Source organism: Dermacentor albipictus, chromosome 2 (assembly GCF_038994185.2).
Source record: "Dermacentor albipictus isolate Rhodes 1998 colony chromosome 2, USDA_Dalb.pri_finalv2, whole genome shotgun sequence".
Lineage (NCBI taxonomy): Eukaryota > Metazoa > Arthropoda > Arachnida > Ixodida > Ixodidae > Dermacentor > Dermacentor albipictus.
In genome coordinates, this window is record NC_091822.1 from 116,459,500 (window position 1) to 116,484,190 (window position 24,691).

A 24,691-nucleotide genomic window follows, 5' to 3' on the forward strand; every position below is an offset into this window, starting at 1 on the left:
ATCAAAACAAATCAAACATATCAAAACACAAAACAAGTGTCAAGACCACATGATAGATAATAAGGGGCGTTTGAACAACGCGAAGCACGTAGGGTTCGCCGCATACGTTTCCCCGGTAAAGATTACGGTTGCATAAGCTGCATTGGCGGGAAGCGGCAACTGTAGCATACAAAGCAGAGAGTGACGTCACTACACTTTCATATGTAAAAAAGAACAACCTGCCTAGCAACTGATTTCATTTGTGTCGTGATAGCGCTACGGCAAAGTTACGCATAGTTAGGACTCCCAAAGAGCAGCGTGAAGAAGATGAGCGGTGACGGGAACAGCAACGTTAATACTCACAACGGCGTCGTGCAGAGGCTAGGCAGGCCACGGCGGCTGCTGGCCTAAGGAAGTAATGCACAGTTAGGACGCCCGAATAGCACAAAGCAGTTATCAGTATTGTTTCTAAGAAAAATGCACTTGTACAGTGGATTTAAATTTCTTGCAGCCCATCATTTCATTCAGTACATTCCTAAATCGTTCACATTCTTCTATCGGATCACGTGATACCATAGACACGCTAGCCTACAATCTTCACAGCGTGGATCGGTGCCCAATTTCTTTATTTGCCTTCCCCTTTCGTTTTCGCTTCATGCTCTGTATCTACGCACGCAGACACGCAGCCACAAACTATAGCATACGCCGGAGCCGTGTTTGGGCTTACGAAAAGTTTGCCGTTCTACGAACAGTGCTGTTCACTAAAGCTGTGGCAGAGTTTGACACGTGTGCGCGCCCACCAGTTTGCCGAAGTTTATTCCTACATACCCGATATGCGAGATTCGCGCACTCGCTAGAAGCCTTGTGGAACAAGCGGCGTGCACGTTGCCGGATCAGAGGAGACTCGTTGGCGAGCGGTGATGATTGCGCAATTGTTGAGAGGTGGTCTCTTTTAGAGTCAATTTACCTTTGCCTGGTCAAACAGAAGGCGTCGCTGTCAGAGTACAGTGCTGTGCCCTTTTAAAGCCAACATATGAGCGTAGAGTACGTGGAGTATTCTCCTCCCCCCCCCCTCCATCCTTAGTAAGTGTAGAATCGCCGGTGTTGCAGCAGAGCTGATCGACTTGTGATTGGTAATGCTGGGACCTATGTAGACCCGTGTTATTGCAGCGCCATATCTTCGGTCGGAAGTTGCCGCTGCCACGCTATCAACGTTCCATAAACAGTGAGCTTGTACAAAAATCTGCTTGTACAAAAAGCTTTACTCTGTTTTTAGCGGATATCAAAAATAACGTACAGCGCGAAAGACAAGGACTGCGAAGACGACATACACAGCGCTGACTTCCAACAACATTTAATTGCGTTGCCACATCGTGTGTATATATATAAGAAAGGGCATGCGAATAAAAAGAAAATGCCTTTCTTTTTCTGCGCATGCCCTTTCTTGTATATATACACACGATGTGGCAACGCAATTAAATGTTGTTGGAAGTCAGCGCTGTGTATGTCGTCTTCGCAGTCCTTGTCTTTCGCGCTGTACGTTATTCTTGATCATGAATTGCCAACTAGCTCAAGCAACCACTCTAGTATAAGCGGAGATTGCGTATGGGGGAGAGGGGAGGAGGTTAATATCCACGTCAGCCGAAATTCCTTCAGGAGGGCGACTGAAAAGTCCAGTACAAATATCAACCGTGCAAGCAGACCCCAGTGCCTGCGCTACTCGAGTGAGTGCTTGAAGTCGGCAAATTGGTGAAAGCATAAGCTCCTGAATCGCCTTAATTCAGTTACTAGGTGACAAAGTAAGCGATGCCCTCACTTGCTAGGCACTATTGGCTCGGGGCTGCCTCGAAATGTGTAGCCATCAAAGCGAAACGAAGAAAATGTTGGAACTGAAAATGAACCGAGCTTTCGCTCAGCAGTTTTTGAAAAGAACGAAATACTAACAAGCCATTTCCTCCGTGTTTTTCCACGCGGCTTTTATCTATCCGGCTCCAGCAGAGTTTAGCGCTGCGAACAGCACTTGTCGCCACGTAAATAAAGATAAGTTTAGAAGTGCGCCCGACCGAAAGTGCATTTATCTGTGGCAGTCAAAAGGACCATGAGGAGTTGCAGTAACGACGGGCAAAAGATCTAGAAAGATGAGACTGCCGAACTGGCAATCCTGGCAATGTTTCCAGCACCCCCCTGGGTAGCGTGCACAGGCTCACTGTCACGTATACGGCATGTTCTGCGTGACAGCAGCTCTTGCGCTGCCTGTTGGGGCACTGGCTAGACAAAAGAAATATATCCTCACGGGCTCTCCTAGGCAATCCGCTGGAAACGCCCGACTGTCTTTTTCTTACTTTATTTCACAACGCAGTCAAGTCCTTTAGTTTGTTCTGAGTCGGACACAAAAATATACATAAGAACCGCTCTTTCGGCACGTGAGACCGCAGTTTGTTTGTAGTAAAACAACAACAAGAATAACAACAATAAAAAAACAGAGACAGCCACGAGAATTGCACTTAGAGCGGGAGACACATGCGCGGAAACCTGACCGCAGCGCCGCACCTGTCAGCGCTTGAGAGCTGCCGCCGAACTGCCGGCGGTGACGCATGGGAGCGACGGCTGTAGCGGCGCTGTTTCGGTGAAGCTCCGCCTATTTCCAGTGCTAGTAGGCCGAGCTTCACTTCTTCGAAATCCGCGCGAAGGAATCGAAAACATTTGGGCAATTCATGTTCTTTTAACGTGTGGTACCACCGTCTTTCGTTATAAGTAAACTCCCCTGTGCATTGTGGTGTACCATGCTCGTTGTAATAAAGGAGTTACAAAGAGATGTGTAACTTTAGGTAAAGTTTAGCTACGACGCTGGCAACGTGTTGTTGCTGAGGGCTGTGGTCTTCTGGTATTTTTTTTTGTTTGTTGTTGTTTTAGTGAGGTGCGCCGCTGAGTTGGCTACGACGTCATCGTCACGTTGCGCCCCTCCCTGCTCTCATTGGCTGCTGCCGCTCGCCGTGGCCGGGCTTCACATGCGGCATGCCGGTCATGTCTACGCCGCTGGACGCAGGCGTTGGCCGCCCGTCTTCCGTTGCGACCGGTCCCACACCGGCGTGGCGTTGTGTACTTCGCAGTGCTCTCTGCTCGTTGTGTCTGCGCGGCGAAACTTTAGACTTATATCTAAATGCATGGGTTAAGAGGAAATAGTTTCTTTCGGCAACCGCTGCACCAATTTCGGCGAGGGTTGTCGCATTTAAAATTTAAAAAAAAGTTGAAATGTCGACATTGTTGTAGCGGATTCTTCTTCTTTTTCCCCTGAAGATCATTTTTCAAAAAAATTTTGAGTATAGCAAGTTTTCAGGAAACCAAAAGAATAAATTTATGACGATATAACTGTCCAATGCAAAATGATATCACGGCTGTCTAAATTGAACTTAATAGTACATCTAAAGCGAACAGAATTGATTTGTTATACACGCCTGTTAAGCACAACACTAATATGCCAGTAAGACTTTTGCAAAATCTTTATAAACATTGCGATAAGTCAACTTAGTATAATAATTAACGTATGAAATTTGCACGCTTTGGACGCTTTATCGAATGCGGTTTACAGAACTGGGATATCTATTCTTGATGCAGAGTAAAGACTTCGTAAACATTGTGCTTCTATGTTGTTCTTCTTCTTAGTTGTAAATTTGCGGGAATTTTCATTAAAATTTTAGGCCGTAAAGTAAGATTCCGCTTCTACAGTCACTAGAAGTTATGTTTTTCTCTCAAATACAACCACTTTCACAAAAAGAAGTCCAATGGCTATCTCAGAAAAAGCATTCTTGCGTTTTACATTTCACTTCTGTAGGCGTAATTGGGGTTGGGGGCGAGATAAAGCTTCCGCTTAACGTCGCTGCGAAGTTCTTCTATCAGCCCAGTGCTTAAAACGTTTTTGCCTATCGCCGCCAAGTCGAACCAATTTCTCTCCTGTTGGCGCTATTGCCTGTATTGCGCAGGGTCATGTAAATAACGACAGCAAATGGAACGCCTCCCGAAAGCCTCAGTGGTGCTCCAGGTTTTCCTTCCTTTTTTTTTTCTGGGGGAGGGGGGGTGTTGGAGGGAGAGGGGTGCCATTGTACCTGCTGATCACGTGACACTGAGCCGCATTAATGCCCAGCCCGAGGAACTAGCCGAGCCCCGCAACTGGGTGAGTGAGTTCTGTACCCAGACATACGCTAGTTGTACCTGTCATCTGAGGTTTATTGCGCAGCATTCTTTACCTCATTCAAGGCATTTCGCCTTGAATGAGTTCCTGGACTCTTTAATGAGAACTAAACCGAAGCTCCGACTCCTAGCACGGGATCCTGATTCTGTAAGCGTTAGCTTATGATCGCAGCTCTTTTTTTTTTCTTTACTGTGATGCTGCCATCGTGCGTAGGCCTCTCTCGTACCAAGGCCAACTAGCTCCTTGAAGTGACTGACGCACGCGTCATCTAACGCAGCACGAGGTCTCGCCAACGCTATGTTACGTGCCAATTTTCCAATCGGCCACAGGCTTGCCACTCTTTCCTGCACTCGGTCGGGAGTCTATGTACGCGGGCACTACAGTGCTAATGTGTGATCGCGTGAACGATGAATGTTAAACCTTGCCGAAAGTCAACGCTACTGCGGTCCTGCAATATTCCTGTGGGATTTCACCTGTGAAGCAGGAGTCTTTGGGAGGGTATAACGTTAGGCCATTTTCCCCAATCCCCTTTTCCCAACATAGGCCAGCGTGCCATCAGCTTGAATAATATATATATATTTTTTTCTTTTCAACCATTCATCCTGTGCGCCATGAGAGCAAGCGTGTTTGTTTTTCCCATTCTTGTCTTGTTGCATCGAACACTCGAAGACGCTGTGTTAGACCCAACCGCCTTCGAGAGGACACCCCATTTTCCCTGTCCTTTCCTCGCAGCAGAAAACGCTAGAATGGCGCCGTGCAACATTGTACCGTCTTCGGAATCGGCCCTGGTCGTAACGGAACAGTTTGCAACGTTTCTTCGCGGCACTAAAGACAATGATGTCGTTCCACATGGTAACACCATTAGGAACCCCAAATTGTACTGCGTAGTCAGCTATTTGCAAAATGCTTCTCGTAAAGTGGAATATCTCAGGGCGTGCAATCTGCAAGTTTTTTTTTTCATTGCAGATTATTCACCCGTCACTAATGTGTTAGGCGTCCTCGGCCGTGATGCCACTGGCACATCTATTCGCCTCTACTACAGAACGAAGCAAAGCCTCACAGGCTTGCATTATTTAACGTAGCATACGGTAGCGACCTTTCCTTTTGGTTCTCGAGAACGACATCGTTTCCCTCTACAACCAGAGAGTGCCATGACTCGTTTACAAAAAAAATGCAACAAAAGCGCCGACACTGTTTCGAGGAAGCCGTAAGGTGTACATTGCTGCAAGGCATCCAAGCATGGAAGTAGTAAAGGGTTCCTTTGGGAGCCGTACGCGATCGCGCCTGGTGTCGCGACTCTGCGCTATCTCGCAGTGCGATGGCAAAAGGACAACGTTACTTCCTTATTGCACCAGCGCTGTAGATAACCTGCCGCAAGTTGAGCAAGACAATTGCAAGCAGTGCGCGTTCTTTTGTACAAAAAGAAAGGAAACAGAAGGATAGAAAACTATCGTCGCACAATATAAAGGAGGGGAAAAAAAATAAACGAAATAGTCAGCGTTGTGCGTCGTTCATTACTTTTTTTTTTCTTGCTGTACGCTGGCTGTGATCGTATAAATTCTTATGCTACAGAGTGGCATCATGTGTTTTAACGTTATCTCGTTGTAAAAAAAAAAGAAAAAAAAAACAAGCAGGTGGGTGAGGTTGAGCGATGCTTTTGCGATTTTACGCTCAGTGGTCTGTGTGGTCTGATTACATTTTTCGTCCTCATTTTCTCAGATGAGTGAGTTCTATTCAAGACCGTTATTTATTTAATCTCGAACGGCATTTGAGACTTGAAGTGGAGCCTAAGTGAGCGGTGTCTCGAAAATTGCAAGCATTACAACCTGTCTCGGAGCCATACTTACTACATGCGGTCATTTAGGCATTCAGGCATTTAAGCCATTTGCCGTACAGCCATTCAAGCTGCGCATGAGTTGCGACAGACACGGAATCGTTTTGCGAATGCTACCGCGTTTGCACTTTTCCCGAACAACCGTGACACGTGTTACGACACTTATGTCTTCTTGCCTGATGCGCTCACGATGTTCCCTAATGTTGCTGCGGCATGTGAAAAAGACGCGTCCTTCCTATTGGTGTGCGCGAATTTTCATAGCATGCGCACTAAAAAAATACTGCACGCTTAAGCATGTTGATTTCTCTTTTTTTTTCCCTAACACCTTCTCCGTAGGTGTAAGGTAATGGGATCAAATGAAGTTTTCTTTCGTCGTGACTCATTGAGGCAAGGACACGAGATGAAGGCTGTGACGGACGACACGATATCTGCAGGAAATGAACTTCGATAGCTTTAAATTTTGGGCACTCGTGTCGAATACTTCGGTTTCTAACAAGGCGTGAGCATTATCACGCAGTTAATAAGTATAGTTTCACTCATCCCGTATGTAGCCCGAGCTCGTTGTTGTGTACAATAAAATATTTACAGTGAAATGTTGCAGTAAGATTCTGCTAGCTATGAAACAAACTATCACGCGTTGGGGGGCAGGAATAAAAAAAAACATCTTGTGGTTTTACGTGTCCGAACCACTATCTGTGTGTCGTAAAGCGACTAAGTGAAAAAGATAATTAGCGTAATTATGTTAACTATTAAACTGAAGCAATCTGGATTATCGTTGAAGTAATGACCGCTTCATTGGGTAATACAGATCAAGGCTTACGATTGTGCTGTCTGCAACAGAAAACTTAAAGCGAATTTCGCGCAGATAAAAGGAAACACACTGTATATTTACAAGCCGTTAAGAAAAAGGTGCTGAGTAATATAACGAAGCGCAGCACAGCCGGTTCTTTGCATGAGAGTGATGAAAAATGTAAATAAAGGAGAAACGTCAGAAAGGTGCGTAGTCAAGTAAACCAGACGAAGGCATCGTTTACCTCTCCGGGATGGGGAGGTGGAGGGGACAAAAAGAACAAAACAGGAAACGGGTGAAACTACGCGTACGCAACAGCCTTGTATATCGCAACAGCAGACAGCGACTAAGGTTTACGGAGGTGTCGCTTCCCCGAGATGACGTTGCAATTTGCACTGCGCATGCGCACGGGCGTCGCGCAGTCGTCTCGTTGCACGCATTTCAGATGTTAAGGAAACTGTGGAGCCGTGGCAAACGAGACGGACACACGTCTTTTCGGTAACAAGGTCTAGTTTATTCTGTCAAAAGAGAGAATTGAGCGGGCGCGCGCAGCGCGCCGGAAGTGGCGAGGGCTTTAGAGAGCGAGAGGAGAAAAGAGGGAAAAGGAGCATAGAGAAGTGCGGTGCACGGACCTAGTGCGAAAGGAAGGCAGTAAACACAGTAACAAGAAAAGGGAGCTCGCGCACGACGTTCGGCACAATGAGTCGGATCATGTGTCCGTGTGCCTGGTGTCAACACTCGCGAAGGTCCGCTTACGGGAGGCCCGCGGGACGCCCCGCGGAGTTGTTTATGGCTGCGGGGGTGGTGCGCAGCTCCATCGCCGCGCCGCTACAGATTGCTCCCCCCTTAGAGAGGAAGCTGAAGCGACGAACGATGCTCACAATGCACAAGTGGCAGCCCAGTGAACGCGACGAAGAGGTGACGAACCGCGCACTTGCAAGGCGGAGTCCGCATGTTCCGGGGAGGCGAGATAATTAAGCGCGGGTGCCTCGCTGAATGCTGGCTTGAGTCGCTCAAGCGCGATTGAATCTCGTTTCCCATTTACGTCGACGACGAAGTTAGAAGGAAAACGTTCTAAAACGGGGAATGGCCCGAGGTAGTGGGGCTGCAGCGAGCCGCGCACAGGACCGTAACGCACAAAAACATGTGTGGCTGTCTGCAAGTCCGAAGTGATGTACACTGCACGGGGTTTGTTAAAACGCGTAGGCTGCGGACGGAGGTTTCGGAACACATCGCGAAGCTGGTCGACGTACTCGCTTGCTGTTAGAGAGGAGGTGAGGGTGTTTTCTTCGAAGAAGTCGGCTGGCAGGCGAAACGAGGTGCCGTAAACAAGCTCCGCAGTAGCGCAGGAGAGGTCCTCTGTGAAGGCAGATCGAATTCCGAGAAGCGCGAGCGGAAGTCTGTCAACCCACTTGTTTGAGCAGCCGTGCGCTGTGAGTGCTGCCTTGAGATGGCGATGAAATCTCTCGACGAGGCCATTTGTTTGAGGGTGGTAGGAGGCAGTTCGCAAGCGTGCTGTTCCGAGAAGGTGAAGTAGCTCCGTGAAAAGGGACGATTCGAATTGCCGGCCTCGATCAGTGACAACTTTCGTTGGACAGCCAAATCGGGATACCCAAACGGAAACAAAAGCTGCGGCGACAGTAGCTGCAGACATGTCGGGGATAGGTGTCGCTTCGGGCCAGCGTGTAAAGCGGTCGACACATGTCAGAAGATAGCGATAGCCTTGGCATGGGGGTAGCGGGCCGACAATGTCGACGTGCACAACGGAGAAACGTTCGTCGGGTTGCAAGAAAGGCTTTGTGGGGGGGACAGGGTAGCGCTGAACTTTCGCGCGCTGACAAGGTGCGCACGAGCGGACCCCGTCTCTGATATCTGCGTTCATGCCCGGCCAGACGAAGCGTGATGAGATAAGCTTTTGAGATGCGCGAATGCCTGGGTGTGCAAAAGTGTGATATGAGTCAAATATTTGCTTGCGGAAAGAGGTGGTTAGGTAAGGCCGAGGTGTGCCCGTGGAGGTGTCGCAAACAATTGGCACATCTTCAAAGGTAACTGATTCAAGCTGAAGAGATGTTGAGGAGTCACGTAAGTGACGGAGCTCAGAGTCATTAGCTTGTTGTGTAGCCAATTCTTGGAGGTTGAAAGGAAATGATGTTGAGATAGAGCTCTTGGAGCGACTGCGTGTGATAGCATCCACGCGACTGAAGGCGTCAGCTGGTGAGTTGTCAACGCCGCTGACGTGGCGTATGTCAGTTGAAAACTCTGAGATGAAAGCGAGCTGGCGCACCTCACGTGGAGTGTATAATGATTCAGAGCGGCCGATTGAGTAGGTGAGAGGCTTGTGGTCAGTGAAGATTGTGAACGAGCGGCCTTCAAGTAGGTGTCGGAAATGCCTCACGGCGAGAAACATGGCGAGCAACTCACGGCCGAAAACACTGTAGCGTGTTTGTGCGGGGGTCATGCGTTTTGAGAAAAAGGCAAGGGGCTGCCACCCACCGTTTACTTTTTGTTGCAGTACCGCTCCGACCGCAGAGCTGGAGGCATCCGTCATGAGCGATAACGGATAGTTGGGGTTGGGATGAGCTAGCAGTGTGGCATCGGCCAAAGCGTGCTTGATAGAATTGAAAGCTTCATCTGTTGTGCTGTCCCAGGGCAGTGTGGTTGACGATTGTTTGCCGCAAAGCAAACGCTCGAGGGGTTCCAGCAGCATAGCACAGTTTCTAATGAATCGGCGGTAGAAGTTTACCAGGCCTAGAAACTGGCGCAGCTTAGTGATTGAAGCTGGCTTGGGGAACTCCATGATGGCTTGCACTTTGTGGGGAAGAGGGCGGATGCCGTTGTTATCCAAGCGATGGCCGAGAAAATCAAGTGATGGTACTCCGAACTCGCTCTTGGCAGTGTTGACGACGATACCATTTGCTGATAGGCGCTCAAAGAGCTGATGGAGATGTTGGAGGTGCTCTTCGTGGGATGAGCTTGCCACAAGCAAGTCGTCAACGTAGGAGAAAACGAAAGGCAGACCACGTGTGACTGTGTCGATGAACCGCTGTGATGTCTGTGCGGCATTTCGGAGACCGAAAGGCATTCTCAAAAATTCAAAGAGGCCAAATGGGGTAGTAACTGCTGTTTTTGGAATGTCTTCTTGTGCGACAGGAATTTGGTGAAAGGCTCGCACCAGGTCAATTTTGGAAAACAGTGTAGTGCCATCCAGTGCCGACGTGAAATCTTGGATGTTAGGCAGTGGGTACCGATCCGGAATGGTTTTTGCGTTCAGGGATCGGTAGTCCCCACACGGCCTCCAGTCACCTGATTTCTTGGGGACCAAATGGAGCGGAGACGCCCAGCTGCTGGACGATGGTCGTACGATTCCAAGTTCTAACATGTGTTCGAACTCTGCTTTGGCAATTTTGAGTTTGTCCGGGGCGAGTCGTCGTGGGCGAGCAAATACGGGTGGACCAGTTGTTATGATGTGATGACGTACATCATGTTGTACGGGCTTTGTCCAGTCTGGTGGTCGCGTGAGGTTGGGGAACTGTTTAAGGAGGCAAGCAAAAGGATCACCACCAATTGTGGTTGGGGCGACTATAGGCGAGTCACAGGAAACGACGCCATGAACAGACAGCAACGTAGCAGTGTCCAGCAGGCGTTGGCGTTTCACATCGACGAGCAGTCCATGGTGGTCCAGGAAATCAGCGCCAATAAGAGCACGGCGAACATCAGCGACGAGGAAAACCCAACGGAACACGCGGCGCAGGCCAAGATTCAGGGTGAGGGACCGCGACTTGTAAACAGGTATCCTGCTACCGTTGACAGCTTGAAGATAGGAGGTCGGCGGTGTAGTTCGGTCGGAACGTTGCGCGGGAATAATGCTGACCTCCGCCCCGGTGTCCACCAGGTATTGCTGGCCTGTGGTTCTGTCCATGACATGAAATAGGCGACTTTTGCTTTGGCCCTGACCGGTTGTCGCCATTAAAGGTCGGCCGGCTGGTTTCCCTGCCATGCACAAGGACGGAGGCAGTGGCGCGCCTCCTGCCCGAAGCGGCGGTGATAAAAGCATACCCGTGGTGGCGTTTGAGACCGGGAGCGTTCTTCTCTTGGACGCCGTGATCTACTCGAGCTGCGGTACCTTCCGTGACGGGGTGAAGTGCGATGACGCTCCGCAGCACAAACTAATTGATCAAGGCGATTGCAGAGCACGTCGATGGGAGAATCGGCGGAGGATGATGTTTGTGGCGCTGAACTCGCGGTGGTGCTGGATGATGTTGCGTTGCACACCGCTGGCGTCACCACCTCCATGACTTTGTCCGCCAAGCTGGCCAGGCTGTTGAGGTCCATCCCCGTGGCTGTAGCGAGTACCATCTGAACGTTTACTGGAAGGCGCTGCATGAACAGTTCCCGCAGGAGGTGGTCATCGCTTACTGTTGTGTTGTCGCTCATGAGCTGTCGCATACGGCGAAGGAGCTGGCTTGGCCGACGGTCTCCCAAGTCCTCTGCGGAGAGCAACTGTTGCATGCGGGCTCGCTGCGATGTTGTTGTGCGCTCGAGAAGGGCAGCCTTAAGATCGCTGTATGGAGTGGCGGGAGGCGGTCCAGAAAGCAGGTCGGCAACTTCTTCTGCAGCAGTAGGCGACAGTGCCGAAACAACTAGGTGGTACTTGCGTTGTTCCGTGCGAACGCCAGAGAGAATAAATTGCGATTCCGCTTGAAGAAACCAAACTGCAGGGTTGCGGTCCCAGTATGGTGGGAGTCGGATGGAAACTGCAGAGACGTCTTGTTGCTCGGTCGTGCCCGTAAGTTCAGTGTCTGGTTGCATCTCGTTGCTGTGCATGGCTCCACAATAACTTCGGCAGTGCCGCGAAGAAAACTACGGGTCACCACTTTGTGGAGCCGTGGCAAACGAGACGGACACACGTCTTTTCGGTAACAAGGTCTAGTTTATTCTGTCAAAAGAGAGAATTGAGCGGGCGCGCGCAGCGCGCCGGAAGTGGCGAGGGCTTTAGAGAGCGAGAGGAGAAAAGAGGGAAAAGGAGCATAGAGAAGTGCGGTGCACGGACCTAGTGCGAAAGGAAGGCAGTAAACACAGTAACAAGAAAAGGGAGCTCGCGCACGACGTTCGGCACAATGAGTCGGATCATGTGTCCGTGTGCCTGGTGTCAACACTCGCGAAGGTCCGCTTACGGGAGGCCCGCGGGACGCCCCGCGGAGTTGTTTATGGCTGCGGGGGTGGTGCGCAGCTCCATCGCCGCGCCGCTACAAAACTGCGCATTCCCGAGCTTTTTCCTTTAGCGGAGCCTGCAGACGGCTAAACTTTCTTGCGTGTCTTTCGCGGTGCACTTCACTCGATGCTGCATTTCGCTTTTCCTCTTTCGCTTTTTTTCCCCCGCTGGTTTGCATTTCGCCGGCGCAAATGTATCTCGTCCGCGTTAGCTTTTCGTTTCGTATGTCGCTTCTGCTTTCCGCGCTGCCGTATTACGGTTGAAGGTGCCGGCAAATCTTCAGCATTTCGGTGTCGCCAGCCTTAGTGACATCTTCAGTTAAACCGATTTTCATCTCATCACCACACTCTTTTTTTGGGCAGCTATAAGCGGTGCGTAAGAACTCTAAAGCAGCATAAACCATTAATTAATTAATTAATTAATTAATTCATTCATTAATTCATTCGAGCAGTCGCAGATGCCCTACGGGCCAGTATAAAAAGGTTTTTCAGCTAAAAGGATAAAGAAATACAGGATACCGATGCAATAAATGAATAAATCTATTGGATCGAAGTTTTCAACGATATTTTTTTTTTGCAGTGGCTGACTTTATTATTCTTCTCCTCTTTCCTTCTTACAGGTTCTTCCCCCTTAAATTTCTTTCTCCAGTAGTGTAGTGTAACTAACATCGCACGTCTTTGATCAACCTCTCTTTCTTTTGCTTTTTCGTTCCTTCCTCAACCTTATACTGTAGAGTAAAACAAGGAAAAGACGTTTGAATATTTCTGCCAATGAGAGCAAGATATTCTGCGTAAGAGCATATTGCGACGTGCAATGCAATTCTTGGAAAAGCGAACATCAGCGCAGACAAGCAGGGAAGTGAAAATAACATTGAAAGTGAAAAAAAGGGTTCACTGACAATAAATGCATTTTATAACATCATTATGGAAGCAGCGGTGCATATATCTCGTGTGCACTGACTACTGAAATTTAGGTAGGTCATTTTCAAAACGTAATTAGATGAAGATATCGTGATAACGAAATTTACCAAGGACTGGCTGGCGGGTTCTTGGGTGCCTATATAGCGCTAGCAAATTTCGTTAAACATGAAATATAGTGAACAACAAAAAATCTGATTAGAGTACTGTGCGTATAATTTCATACCCGCCCTTTACATTTAGGAAAACTTAATTCTGAAAACTCCGACGCGGAGAAATGAGAGGAAATATGAAAGTGTGTTCGGCGTTTTTCCCCCTTTGGATTGGACGAAACTGCTGGCCAAAGAGGTCATTTGCTCCTCCTGTTTTCTTTAAATGCGTGCAGACAGAGAAACCTGGTTGTTTGCGGAGGTGCGGTAGTGTTGCGCTAGTTGTCGTGGAGATATTTTTTGTTTGTTTGTTTCGCCTTCAACCTAGAAAGTTTCAAAAAGTCTATGTTCGTACGGTCTACAAGCATTTAATATTCTAGTGTCTAACGGGTTGTTGCTTCATAGGTGGAAGAGGTTTCAGTTTCTTTCATAAGAAGTATACATGCTTAAATATCTATACAGAATGAGGTCCCCAAGCACGTAGCTGAAAGGGGGCCTCCTCTTAGAAAATATATAAATTTCTGCAAATAAGTAGCATATCACAGCATGGTAATGATCACTAAGTGGAATATTATGCAAAGCAAATGTATAAACTGCAAATTCTACGAAGGCAATAACTAGCAGTACAATTAAAACAGTAGTTAAGGCATTCGCAACAGCTCAAACTAAGAAGGCTTATGTAGTTTGCACCTGAAAAAAAAAACAGAACACAGGAAGAAGGAAGAACAAAAGAGATGTGAGCACGAGTGATGTGATTAGATTAGATCTGTGAATAATTTTGGTTATCTAGTAGAAAAGCGAATAATGTTTTCTTGAATTTTCTTGAATGATACTCAACTTTTTCCCAAGTTTTCATCGCTTTCTCATTCCGGCGGAAAAAGTTGCAGATCTGCTGTAATTTCTGAACAGGTGTCTGGTTGCGGAAGGTCTTAGCTGGAAGTGGGGCGAATAAATTTTGCGATAGAAATAAAAAAAAAAGAAGGTGGGGAGGGGGGGGGCGCTCCAGCTCGTGTGGATTTCAAACAGTACACATTCTTGCTTATTCTGTCAACATCGGATGAGCGCTTGACACGCACCCCACACGGCTACGGCAATGGAAAACAGTATGCCGTAAAACCGTGTGCATCATGTGTAACTATTACTATTGGGTGTCAAGCAAGAGAGAGCCGTTTTTGCATTCATTGCCTTAACGGAACAGGGTAGACAAATATATTGCAAAAATAAGTCTTTTTTTTTAGCGCAACTTGAAATCCGCCGCCTTTTCTGAACAAGAATCAATCGTTTATTTGTCTCAGTGTGACATTTTTTCGCCACAAGATGACACTTCCCGAAACCGATACAGTGGCACACCACGCCCACGTTCCTAGCCTTCTGCCGGATGTGTCCGAGGGCAGCTAAAAATGTAAAGGCTACAATTTGCAAGCTGGAGTGTATTGGGCACCTTCACAAAAGAATGGGCACACGACTGCGGAAACTCAAGAAAGAGAACATAGGCAACAAGCTTTCTGACAGAATATGCATAGGGACGTCTGAGCGACGCCTTCATTGACAAGCTCCGGAAATGCTATGGGATTGTCCATTAGAAGAAATACAGGCAGTTTACAGGACATGAGAAAGGCGGTTTGGGTCAAATATTTTCACATAGTATCAACGGGTATCAATCCATAACATGGCGTTTGCTCGAAAAACGCCGACACCTGGTGCGAATTCCACAAAGCCCAGTTGAATGGGGAACCATATGTTTATAAGGAACCCCTTCCAGCAGCAGTTCTTGAGGCTGTGAAGCCCATTTATCAGCGGCTATCTAAGCCGGAGCTACTTGCTAAATGCCTCCATGGGCAAACGGAAAGCCCCAGCGAGTCTTGCAACAATGTCGTGTGGGAACGCGCATCAAAAATGTTTTCCATGGGCATAAAACACTGAAAATACCCGCGGTTAATGCTGCGCTCATATTTAATGATCGCAGTATAGCCAGAGTGTAACTAATTTGGAATTTCACCGAGGCCCTACAATGCAGGGGCTATGCGACACTGACCTGCGTCGAAAGTACTTCGCTGATAAAGCTGCACAGCAGGGGACAAAATAGGCTCGGAAGGCAAGACTAATCACAAGGCTAACCACAAGGAAGGCAAGACTAAGCACAAAAATTAAAAGGGATTCTAGTGACGACTATCTGATGGGCGCCTATTGAAACGGTTCATCAGTTTGCTGTTTTAATTGTACTTCTGCAATGAAGCCGCTTTTCCACTTTAAACGCAATTATCTCAAAAATTATTTTTTAATGCGCCTGTTCTTCCATCTCAGCAACCTGAAGGTGCTAAAAACACAATCTTCATCCACTGTTTAAACCAAAGACCGGGAAATATAGTGTAGCGGTATTATTGTTGTGTAACAAAATGCTTTTGCTCAACATGAAATTGAATGCCTAGCACCGAGTGATAATTATGTACCCGTAGTAAAAAAATACCAAATATGTGCATGGCAATAATAAGTGATAAATCTGCTACAGTGAAAAGAGGAAAAGCTTCTGATCACAGTGACTTTACAGAAATTGTAATTTTTACCGTTACGGTGAAAAAGGTACATAAACATTTCCTAAAATACATGGCAGGTATAGAGCCCACACTGTTCCCTTAACGCTAAACAAGTCTCATTCTTTCATCGTTAAAGCAAAGTTAACTTCAAAGTAAATTATATGAAGGGAGTTTTCTGCTGCCATGTGGACGACATCTGTCGATAGGGCCGGTAAGACCTCTCGAGACACACGGCGACAACCCTGGAGTGGCGTTACGGCTTACTATGTCTGGCACTTCGTCTGACATCCTGGAAGGGAGTGTCGTAGCCCTAATCTGACAGCAGATAACTTTTTCTTGTAGTCACATGGCGAACTACCAAGGATATGAGGACATGCTAGCTCGCCTAACCTAATTGCATATAGGCACCCGACGGAGTCGCCTGAAGAGACGCAGGAATTTCCAAGTTGCTAGAACAACAATTCTTTCGGCAGTGAATAAGCTCGTTGAATATGTACTGCTAGAGTTATGCGTACTACTGTACTATTACTATTACTACTACTATTGCTAGTAGCACTACTACTACTATGTACTACTGTTAGTAGTGTTACAACTTGCACACAATGCGCAAATAAAGCCATGTTATAGTTCAATATAGCTCATCTAGTAGTCGCGCGCGCGCGCGTTTTTTTCTTTTTTTTTTGTGTGTGTGTGTGTGTGTGTGTGTGTGTGTGTGTGTGTGTGTGTGTGTGTGTGTGTGTGTGTGTGTGTGTGTGTGTGTGTGTGTGTGTGTGTGTGTGTGCGTACACAATCCATGCGGCGGGGCATTCCACCCGCGACCTCATGATCTGCCCTCATAACGTTCTAGCCACTTAAACGCCGTGGTGGGTTTCTAAGATTCCGCCGGCGGGAACTTGAAAAAAAAATGTCAAATTGTCCATAAAACACCTACAAGGGTGGCCGTCACTAAGGGCAGGTAGGAATAATACCTGATCGCGACGTTTCTACCATGCGTACCATGCGCCGTTTCGACAACGTCTGAACTACTATCCGGAAACCATATCTACGGTGATATTGAAGAAAAACCTTCAATCCATCCAGGTGGCTAGCGTCGCCCCAGTTTATTTCGCAATCCGCAGGGAATTCGTCCATGTTGCGTTTCGTTCAGAACTCGTCGTTATTCAGCCAAAAAAAAATACTTTTTATCCCTTCCCGGGATCGCAATCTCATTGCCAAACCTATCAGGCGTTCCGTACGTAGATTGCGGCAGGGGCCTTAGAGTGGCTCATGCGTGAAGCGCCCAGCTTCTTGGAGTAGGCGCAGTTATCGTTGAAAAAGTGCCTCGGGCAGAGGGAATGACCCGCGCCCAACGGCCGGGGCCGAAGAAATGTGGCAATGGGTCGCGCTCCCAAGTGGCCGTAAAGAACGCCGCCAGCTGAACACGAGACCTCCATCAGCGACCAGCCGAGAGCCACAGCACCCGTGAATGCGCGCGGCCGCCTTGCTTTCGTTTCAGCACGGACTAGCTGTGCATTGCGACTACTGGCGTCATTGCACACCTTTCTTTTTTTTCTTCCTCCCGCTTCTTCGGCAGCGGTATACGGGTCCAGATAATGCTCCCTCCATGCGCCGTCGTATTTATCTCTGTTGCACCCTTCCCACAGGTGCAACTCACCTTTGTTTCCTTATTACGCCACGTCGATTCCACAATGGAGGCAATGCGGTTTCACAATGACAGGCCATGGATGAAACGAACTGAACTGACCCTTATTTCCCGTGCAATACAATTTTGTTTCTTTTCTAAGCTGAAAGCTTTGTTTTTCTTCTCACTATGGCGGTGCTCAAGACAAGTCCGGTATTTCTTTGATCAAGACACATTTTCTTTCCTGCAACAACCCCTCAAGGTAACTAGAAGTTTTCAGAGCGAGAGTTTTGGACGATAATTGTTGCTTTAGTTCTTTTTGTTCCTTTTATTTTGCCCTTTGTGGAAGATCGCCCTGTTGAAGTTAGATGAGGATGAATGCGGGGCACTGCAAAATGAGGCGAAATGCAAAAGCGTTCCCATATCGCGCTCTCAGTGTACGTTAAAGAATACCCATGCGGTAACAGTTAATTCCTAGCCCTCCACTTCGACATCCCAAATTAGTGAACCCCCTCGGCAGTTTCAGCATTGTGAGATCGCGTCATTTGATTTTGTCGCATTTTGTCAGAAAAACGCAATACAGGGCTTAGCTTGAAACACGCAGCTGGGTTTCCAAACAAATTGATCTCTTCCTTACGTGAAAAATAGGAGCAAATGTGGCCGTTGTTCCGCAAATCACGCTCACCGTGAATGCTTTAGCGAAACATTGGCCTTATTGCTTGTCATGCCATTGGTGATGGCGAAAAACCATGCTGTTGTATCTCACTGCCGCTTGCTACTACAGATGAAGGTATAATGTCACATTTGCTAGATCGAAAGTACACAACAGTGCCAGTTCGATAGGGTAATTCCTGCTGCCTTTGCGAAACGTGCAGCAGCACTGCATTAACGTGCCCCTGGTATTTTTGCATCGACTTTTACACGACAGACTAACCAGAGCACGCAACGATTACTTATCGTTTTAAATTTTTGATTAACCATAATTTTAACACTTAAACAAGGGCAGCTCATGGGTATCCGTTAGCAATTACCTGTTTTTATTTACGTAACAATTTTTTACAGCGGAGCCATTTATGGCAGAGGTTCCGTGACATCTTCATGTGTGCGATCAAAAACTATCATCATCAGCAAGGGGTAATGCCAGTGCTCGCGCGTTCGTCGTCGTCATCTTCCAAAGCTGGAAGGCACGAGCTGTGGGACGAATGCGAGGGGCAGAATGGGGAACCATACTTTCCCTCCTGCGGAGGCACTGACGGCACTAGCCCACTACCAGTCGGTGCGGAGATTTCGGTCTCAAGTTCCTTGCCTCAATATATCGTGAAATGAAAACAAGAATGTATATAACGCATGTATAACACGAATGAACGCGGATGTATGAAAATAAATGTGTGTGCATACCTTTCGTCACGATGGCCACCGATCAAGGCAATAAATGTGTTTGGACCTTTCTTCAAAATTCCGTGCCACCTCTTTGTCATGTCCTACACAGCTTAGCTTGTCATCCACCTTCGCAGAGTGGAACGACTCATGATTTTTTACAGCCTTCGTATATTAAAAAAAGCATCAAGGTTTTTCTGTAACGTTCGCAGTGGTATTTCCTTTTTCTTACTCAGTTCAAAAGAGGCAGCACTATTATGAGCCTCACTTTACGTGTGAAACATTTTCTATTTATCTCACTACTGCGTGGCCAATCACGGCGCATTGCCATGATACAGAACACGTGTTCTCTACACTGGGAAATATTCTTGTGCTGTGTGTTCAAACGCGTCTTCCTCCATTTCACAAACAAGGATGGGGCTCATTTGTCGTGTTCTACGCAGCATCTGACCGAAGCACACGATTGCCTGATTTTGTGTGAAACAATCTCAAATGGCGCTAAGTGTTTTTCATGTTCATATGTTTCACTGTCAGAAGGTGCTGGTTGTGCCTAAAAAATACGAATAATTTTAGGAATTTAATCTTGAATTCAGTTTCCGACTGGTTTCTTTTGACTTCGACTTCATCCTGCTGTCACTCATTTCCCTTGTTTTCTGTGTCCATGAGGGTGTGTCTAACTCACTAGTGGTGTTATAGCCCAATCATAAGCAGAGGAGGCATAAAAACGAAGTTTTCTTTATCATAATTCGTCAAAGACGTGTCACTTTCGCTCGCTCAACCTCTCTTTCCCCTTGTCTCTGCAGGGCCCAGTTGCTTGCGCCAGTCCTGGGGGTCATTCGGCCAACGACGAGTGCGACCACCCAAGATAGGCGATTTGCCACGGTGAGTCGGCGTTTCTAACAATTGGTGCAATCAGGCTGTAACGGCAGCGGGAAATATTTTCATTGCACTGTGAGTTTGTTCCCTTCCTGTAGCCTCTATATTTTTTTCTCTCGTGTTGGGTACTGCTGACAGGAAGCAGTGCTTTACAACGAGGCGCAAAATTCTCTGAATATAACTTACCCGTCAGTGTTTGTAACAGCTGCGTTCATGGAACCAGCCGGGGGCGCGTACTTATCGCGGTACATTTAAAACGTGCAGGCTTCCCGCGTTTCAACTGTGCTGATACTTTTCTTTTTCAATATATTGCAAGGCGCACTTATGCTTTATATTCCACGTTGCAGCTCGAAGTATACTATTTGGATCACGAAACATAAGTATTGATCTCGACTACTACGCACTTCAGGTTTCTTGCTCCGCGCATCCTTATGTAAACGTGTGTTCTATCAGTCCGAGTTTCTTCCTACTAACATTTATGAGCTGCTGCTGCATCAAAGCAGTCGTGGCAGCGGCAGAGATTTCCGTGTCGCTGCACGCCATCTGCTTATGCTATGGTCATTGCGCTGCCATTATATGGCAAGGTTTACAATTGCGGCTATTTATTTAGTTAAACATCCTGATTTTTCCTGCACAATGTTCTGATTACGGTATTTACGTCGGTTATATGTTAGACCTAGAGTGAATTATAAAGTCCTGTTTACGACGAGAACCAAAACGTCGAGTGGAATGCAAGCACAAAAAAATATCTGTTATCTCAACTTCGGTCTGGAAAATCTGCTCAAAATGTAATACGTTTCTAGCCTTTCTTTTTCATTGGCTGATCTAATATTTAAGTTATTTGCGTGGTTCCAACCCCTGCACCGAACCTAACACCAAAAAAAGTCGCAATTTATTTCGCCTGAAAGGTGAAGCATGGATCAAGCTAGTGGATAGCTGTACGAAGTAAGGATAGGAGTTATTAGATACGGCACCCGCGCGTCCGCGTCCTGCGTAGCTGCCGGATGAGAACCCCTCCCCCCCCCCCCCATTCACTTTCTCTAAGTTGCCTCCCAACGTGCTTCGTGCGCGATTAAAGACGGCGCGCTTCCGCCCCGCATTCCTCCCACACGCGTGCGACATTGCGCCGCGATCTTCGGCGGACCCTCGCAAGGTTTTTGTACGTACAGCGTACGGCGCGTGGCGACGATGTTTCGTGTTTGGACTCCATACGAAACATCGCCGTTATGGCAGAAATGCGCTTGGAATGTCCGTATGATTGCTGCTGCAATAAACGCACACGCACGCACGCACGCACGCACACACACACACACACACACACACATACATATATATATATATATATATATATATATATATATATATATATATATATATATATATACATGAATTGACAACCAACAGATGTAACTTGAGAGGTTGTTGTTTCAACGGCTAATAATGAAGTTAAGTAATAGTAAGCTTGTATAGGTGCTTCGGCCCCAGAGCACAACTATAAATGCGACTAGAAGCTTGTTCGTTTACAGCGATTGAAGCAAGAAAAAAAAGGGGGGTGGGGGAGTGAAGCTGCCCAAACAATTAGGCGACGGCTCTTGCGATTATAACAGTAGTCTTTAGACAGCAAAAATTTTAAAGGGTTAGAACAAAGAGTTTCAATGACGAACGATGAGGTTGTATCATAGTGCCACGGCAGAAGATTGACGTATCATCACGGTAGGTTGTCATTTTATTGCGGTACGAATTATAACAACACGACGATGAGACAATTTCGCCGTCGTCATCGCTGTAAGACCCAGTGTGAATTACAAGCGCGATAAGATCGCGCCCTGTGCGTATTATGCTGTGAGTTCGAGGGATAGCCTGCCAGAATCAGCCGAAGAGGATGGCGGTGTGATGCGCGCGGTCCTCCAGCTTGCAAAATGTCGGAAGTTACGTGATTAAGAGCTCACGTAGACATGAAAGAGAGAGAAAGCGAGAGAAAGAAAAAGATGTTTCATAGTTAGGCTAGCACAGTATTTAAATAGAGCTTGTGGAACTAGCCTCTCTTTCTTGTGTTTTTGAGCAGTCCGCGAAATGACGTAGCCGTAGCCACTCACTTTAACTATACGAGTGCAATGTTGAGAAAGACGTAGCTTGAATAAAAATTAATAGGCAAACATTATAACGCAGTAATGCTATCCCGTAGGTTGGTAAACGAGTAGTTACCGATAACGAAATCTAATATTATACGGCAACTCTATTACTGGCATGTCTTGCCGCACAGTCTTGACTATATGAGCATGTAGTTGATTTTGTTACTGGATTAACTACTCTGCGCTCTCGTCATTGCAACACGGCGCGGTTAAATCTGTTATTCAAAAGAAGACCCCATTAGGGGAGCTCCCAACTTTTTTGGCAATATTACCAAGGGCCGCCTCACAGTCTAGACGGGTGGCGTATATTTATTGCCAATGTTCCCAATATTACAATACAGAAATAAATCTCGCAGCCATTTGGCTGACAGGCCTCATTTCTTATAATAGAGGTACAGGAATGAGCGACGAAAAATTTGTAATTAACATTTTATCTCGCCATTGCATTAGTATAAAATTTAGCCTTCCGTTCCTTAATTATATTTCATCTGCTTAATCACTGTCACATTATTAGCCCTACGATCGCGTGGAATCAGGCGCTCGGGGCATCGTCGTATCACGCAATTTCTAGCCGTCGCAAGAATATTATTATGGCATCTTTACCTTTTATGATTGAAACATACGGCCGGAAAGCACGTTTGGCAAACAACTGCCCAAGGAGGGCGACGTGTTTTCTTCAAAGTACACCACGCCCTTGTGCTAGAGCAATTTCTTGAAGCACACGTACTTCATGGATTCCTGGGCATCAAACGAAACTCAAAAGAAGAAATGCTATGAGAGAACCCAGCGACGCTGAGTGAAGCATAAATAAATACTGCGGCACTTCGTTGGCTGCTTCCTTTTAGTTGCATATATTATTGCGAGGTTATCACAGTAGATTTCGCAGTATAGTGATTACTTTTTCAAGCAGTAGGGCCAGATGGGGAGAAAGGGAGCAGGCGCTTTCGGGAACGTGTTGTCCTGGTGGCGGCTAGGCAGAGCACTCGTGCAAACGCGACTTTCCGGATATTAGCGGCCGAATCGAAATCTGCAGCCCGTTATCAGGCATCTCCTAACGCTCCTCGGTAATGCGTTCTGCATGCTTTACAGGGGCGTGTGACACCATTTTCCAGGGCGTTTGGAGCGACGCCGGCCTAAGTGCTTGTAGTTCCGGGCCAATTTCCGTCAGTTCAAGAGTTTTAAGCACCTCAGTTTACTGATGGAGACGCAAGCCAATCTGGCACAGTCGTTCAGTCAAAATTAACGTGACCACGCTTCTGCCAATATAAACTTTGTCGTGTCTGGATCCCGTCAGTTTGACATTCTTTTGAGCATACTACTCGGTAATGTGTTGCAATCTGCCCTGCCTTACTCACATGTTTTTGTTCAGTTTGTTTATTTTTCAAGTGACAAAATTTAAACTTTTCTTTTGTATTAGAATTTAACGCTTCTCGCTTTATTCGTAGTATGAGCGCAGCAGGTATCTTTTTGTGCTTGCCAATAAAGGTTCATTCTGTACAATCAGCTGGGAGTGTCAACAATGACAGACGTCTGGATTTAGCAATCGCGAACTTTAAAAGCGCAGAAAGTCGCTCTAACAGCCTGCACCGAGGAACCTATTCTGCAGGTGGAACGAACTGTCACCGCCATAATTGTTCTCGGGTTCCACTTCTGGGATGATCGTTGTGCGCAGACAAAGCGTCCCTGCTGAGCATTTTTCGCATACTACACCGCGATGAACGTCAAGTTAAATTGATGTAATGCATTTTTTTCTTTTCTTTTTGTTGGACTCTGACAAATGCCCAAGGTTTTCCTTCGGTCTCGTCTCGTGCACGATTGAGGTTCCACGCCTGGAACGCCGCTGGCACGCTCCTCATTACGTCAGATTTTCTGAGACGCCTTCAGCGAGACGCTGAACTTAGCGCTCGCTTTCATTGCTTCGCATTCGGGCGAAACTGGCAATTTTTTTCTCTGCGCACGGGTCAATGGAACGCATTCGCTTTTGCCTAAAAGGCACAGCACTTTGTGCGCCAATAATACATTTTGGCACAGAACGACTGCGAAACATAAATCTCGCCTAAATCACGTCATATCACAAATGCCTCTCCGAGGGAAACGGTAGCTATTGTTGGAACGTTATAGGCCAGCGTCTGCGATCATGTACAACAGCGTGATGCTCTTTGAATACGTTTCAGACCATCCACTTTTCTGTTTATTTTATTAGTTCATCTGTGAGAGTTAGAGTGTGAAGTTAGGCAAGGCAGGGAGGTTAACCAGGCGCACACACTCGCTACCCTGCACTAGGAGAGGGTAATATAGGGGAGTCGGCATGAACGAAAGAAGTTGACAGAAAGAGCGCTTCTCGCGTGCACACTTGGAGGTGTGCATAAAGTGTACAAACATCCGTGAGACCTGTCGAATCCAGTTACTGTGGTGTTGCCATCGTTGCTTTGCATGTAAATTGATTTCAATGCAACGTGCCAGGCAGGAAGGTTGCGTGCAGGCATGCCAGGCGCCAGCACTCTCCATTAAATATAAAAGAAGGAAGAGGCGGCAGGTTATATTTGCAGGCCTTCTTCTGGCTTCCTGGTGTTCTCAAATTTGTTCAATAGCAACGTTACTTGTACATAGAAGTGCATGCATTATTGATGATTCGCAGGGAGCCTCAAAGATAGGAAGTATGAAATCATACAACATGAAAGGTTTTCCGAAGGCTTCGAGGGAGGAAAAGGATGGAAAAGAACTTTTTAGGAAGTACGAACGGTCGTTCGCGCAACTATAAATACCCGCCGTTGGCGACTTCGTTTTCTTAGGTTTATATTGGTACATCCACAATGTTTTGGCGTCCTCTTCTTTTTTTACATCTTAAATGCGTCAGAGCTTCTTTCAACGCCCCCTCGAAATTTACACTCGCTGCTTATGTGCTAACGCGTGGTACTCGCGTTTGGCCCGCCCACGTGCCGAAATGTACTCCCCCCGTTCACTGTCTTTATGGGTTTTTCTCGACATCTGTTGTTTTGTAGATAGTTCACGCGGGCGCGTCTTTTGCAGTTTATTGGCACTCGGTCAATAGTTGATCATTTGATCCGCCGTAAATATCTG

At 47.0% G+C, this 24,691-nt stretch overlaps 2 protein-coding genes across 5 annotated transcripts in view; one reads left to right on the forward strand and one right to left on the reverse strand.

The window, feature by feature from the left end:
- LOC135917828 (calcium/calmodulin-dependent protein kinase kinase 1) overlaps nucleotides 1–24,691 on the forward strand; it is a 276,923-nt gene that overhangs the window by 185,373 nt on the left and 66,859 nt on the right. For all 4 annotated transcript variants that reach the window (XM_065451429.1, XM_065451430.1, XM_070533881.1 and 1 more), the window contains exon 2: nucleotides 19,406–19,484. In XM_065451429.1, the coding sequence (XP_065307501.1) occupies nucleotides 19,406–19,484 (79 nt within the window). The remainder of the gene's footprint in view (nucleotides 1–19,405; nucleotides 19,485–24,691) is intronic.
- LOC135917842 (uncharacterized) lies at nucleotides 10,373–11,646 on the reverse strand. Its single transcript, XM_065451440.2, has one exon. The coding sequence runs from the start codon at nucleotides 11,614–11,616 to the stop codon at nucleotides 10,759–10,761; it is 858 nt and encodes a 285-aa protein (XP_065307512.2). The 5' UTR covers nucleotides 11,617–11,646; the 3' UTR covers nucleotides 10,373–10,758.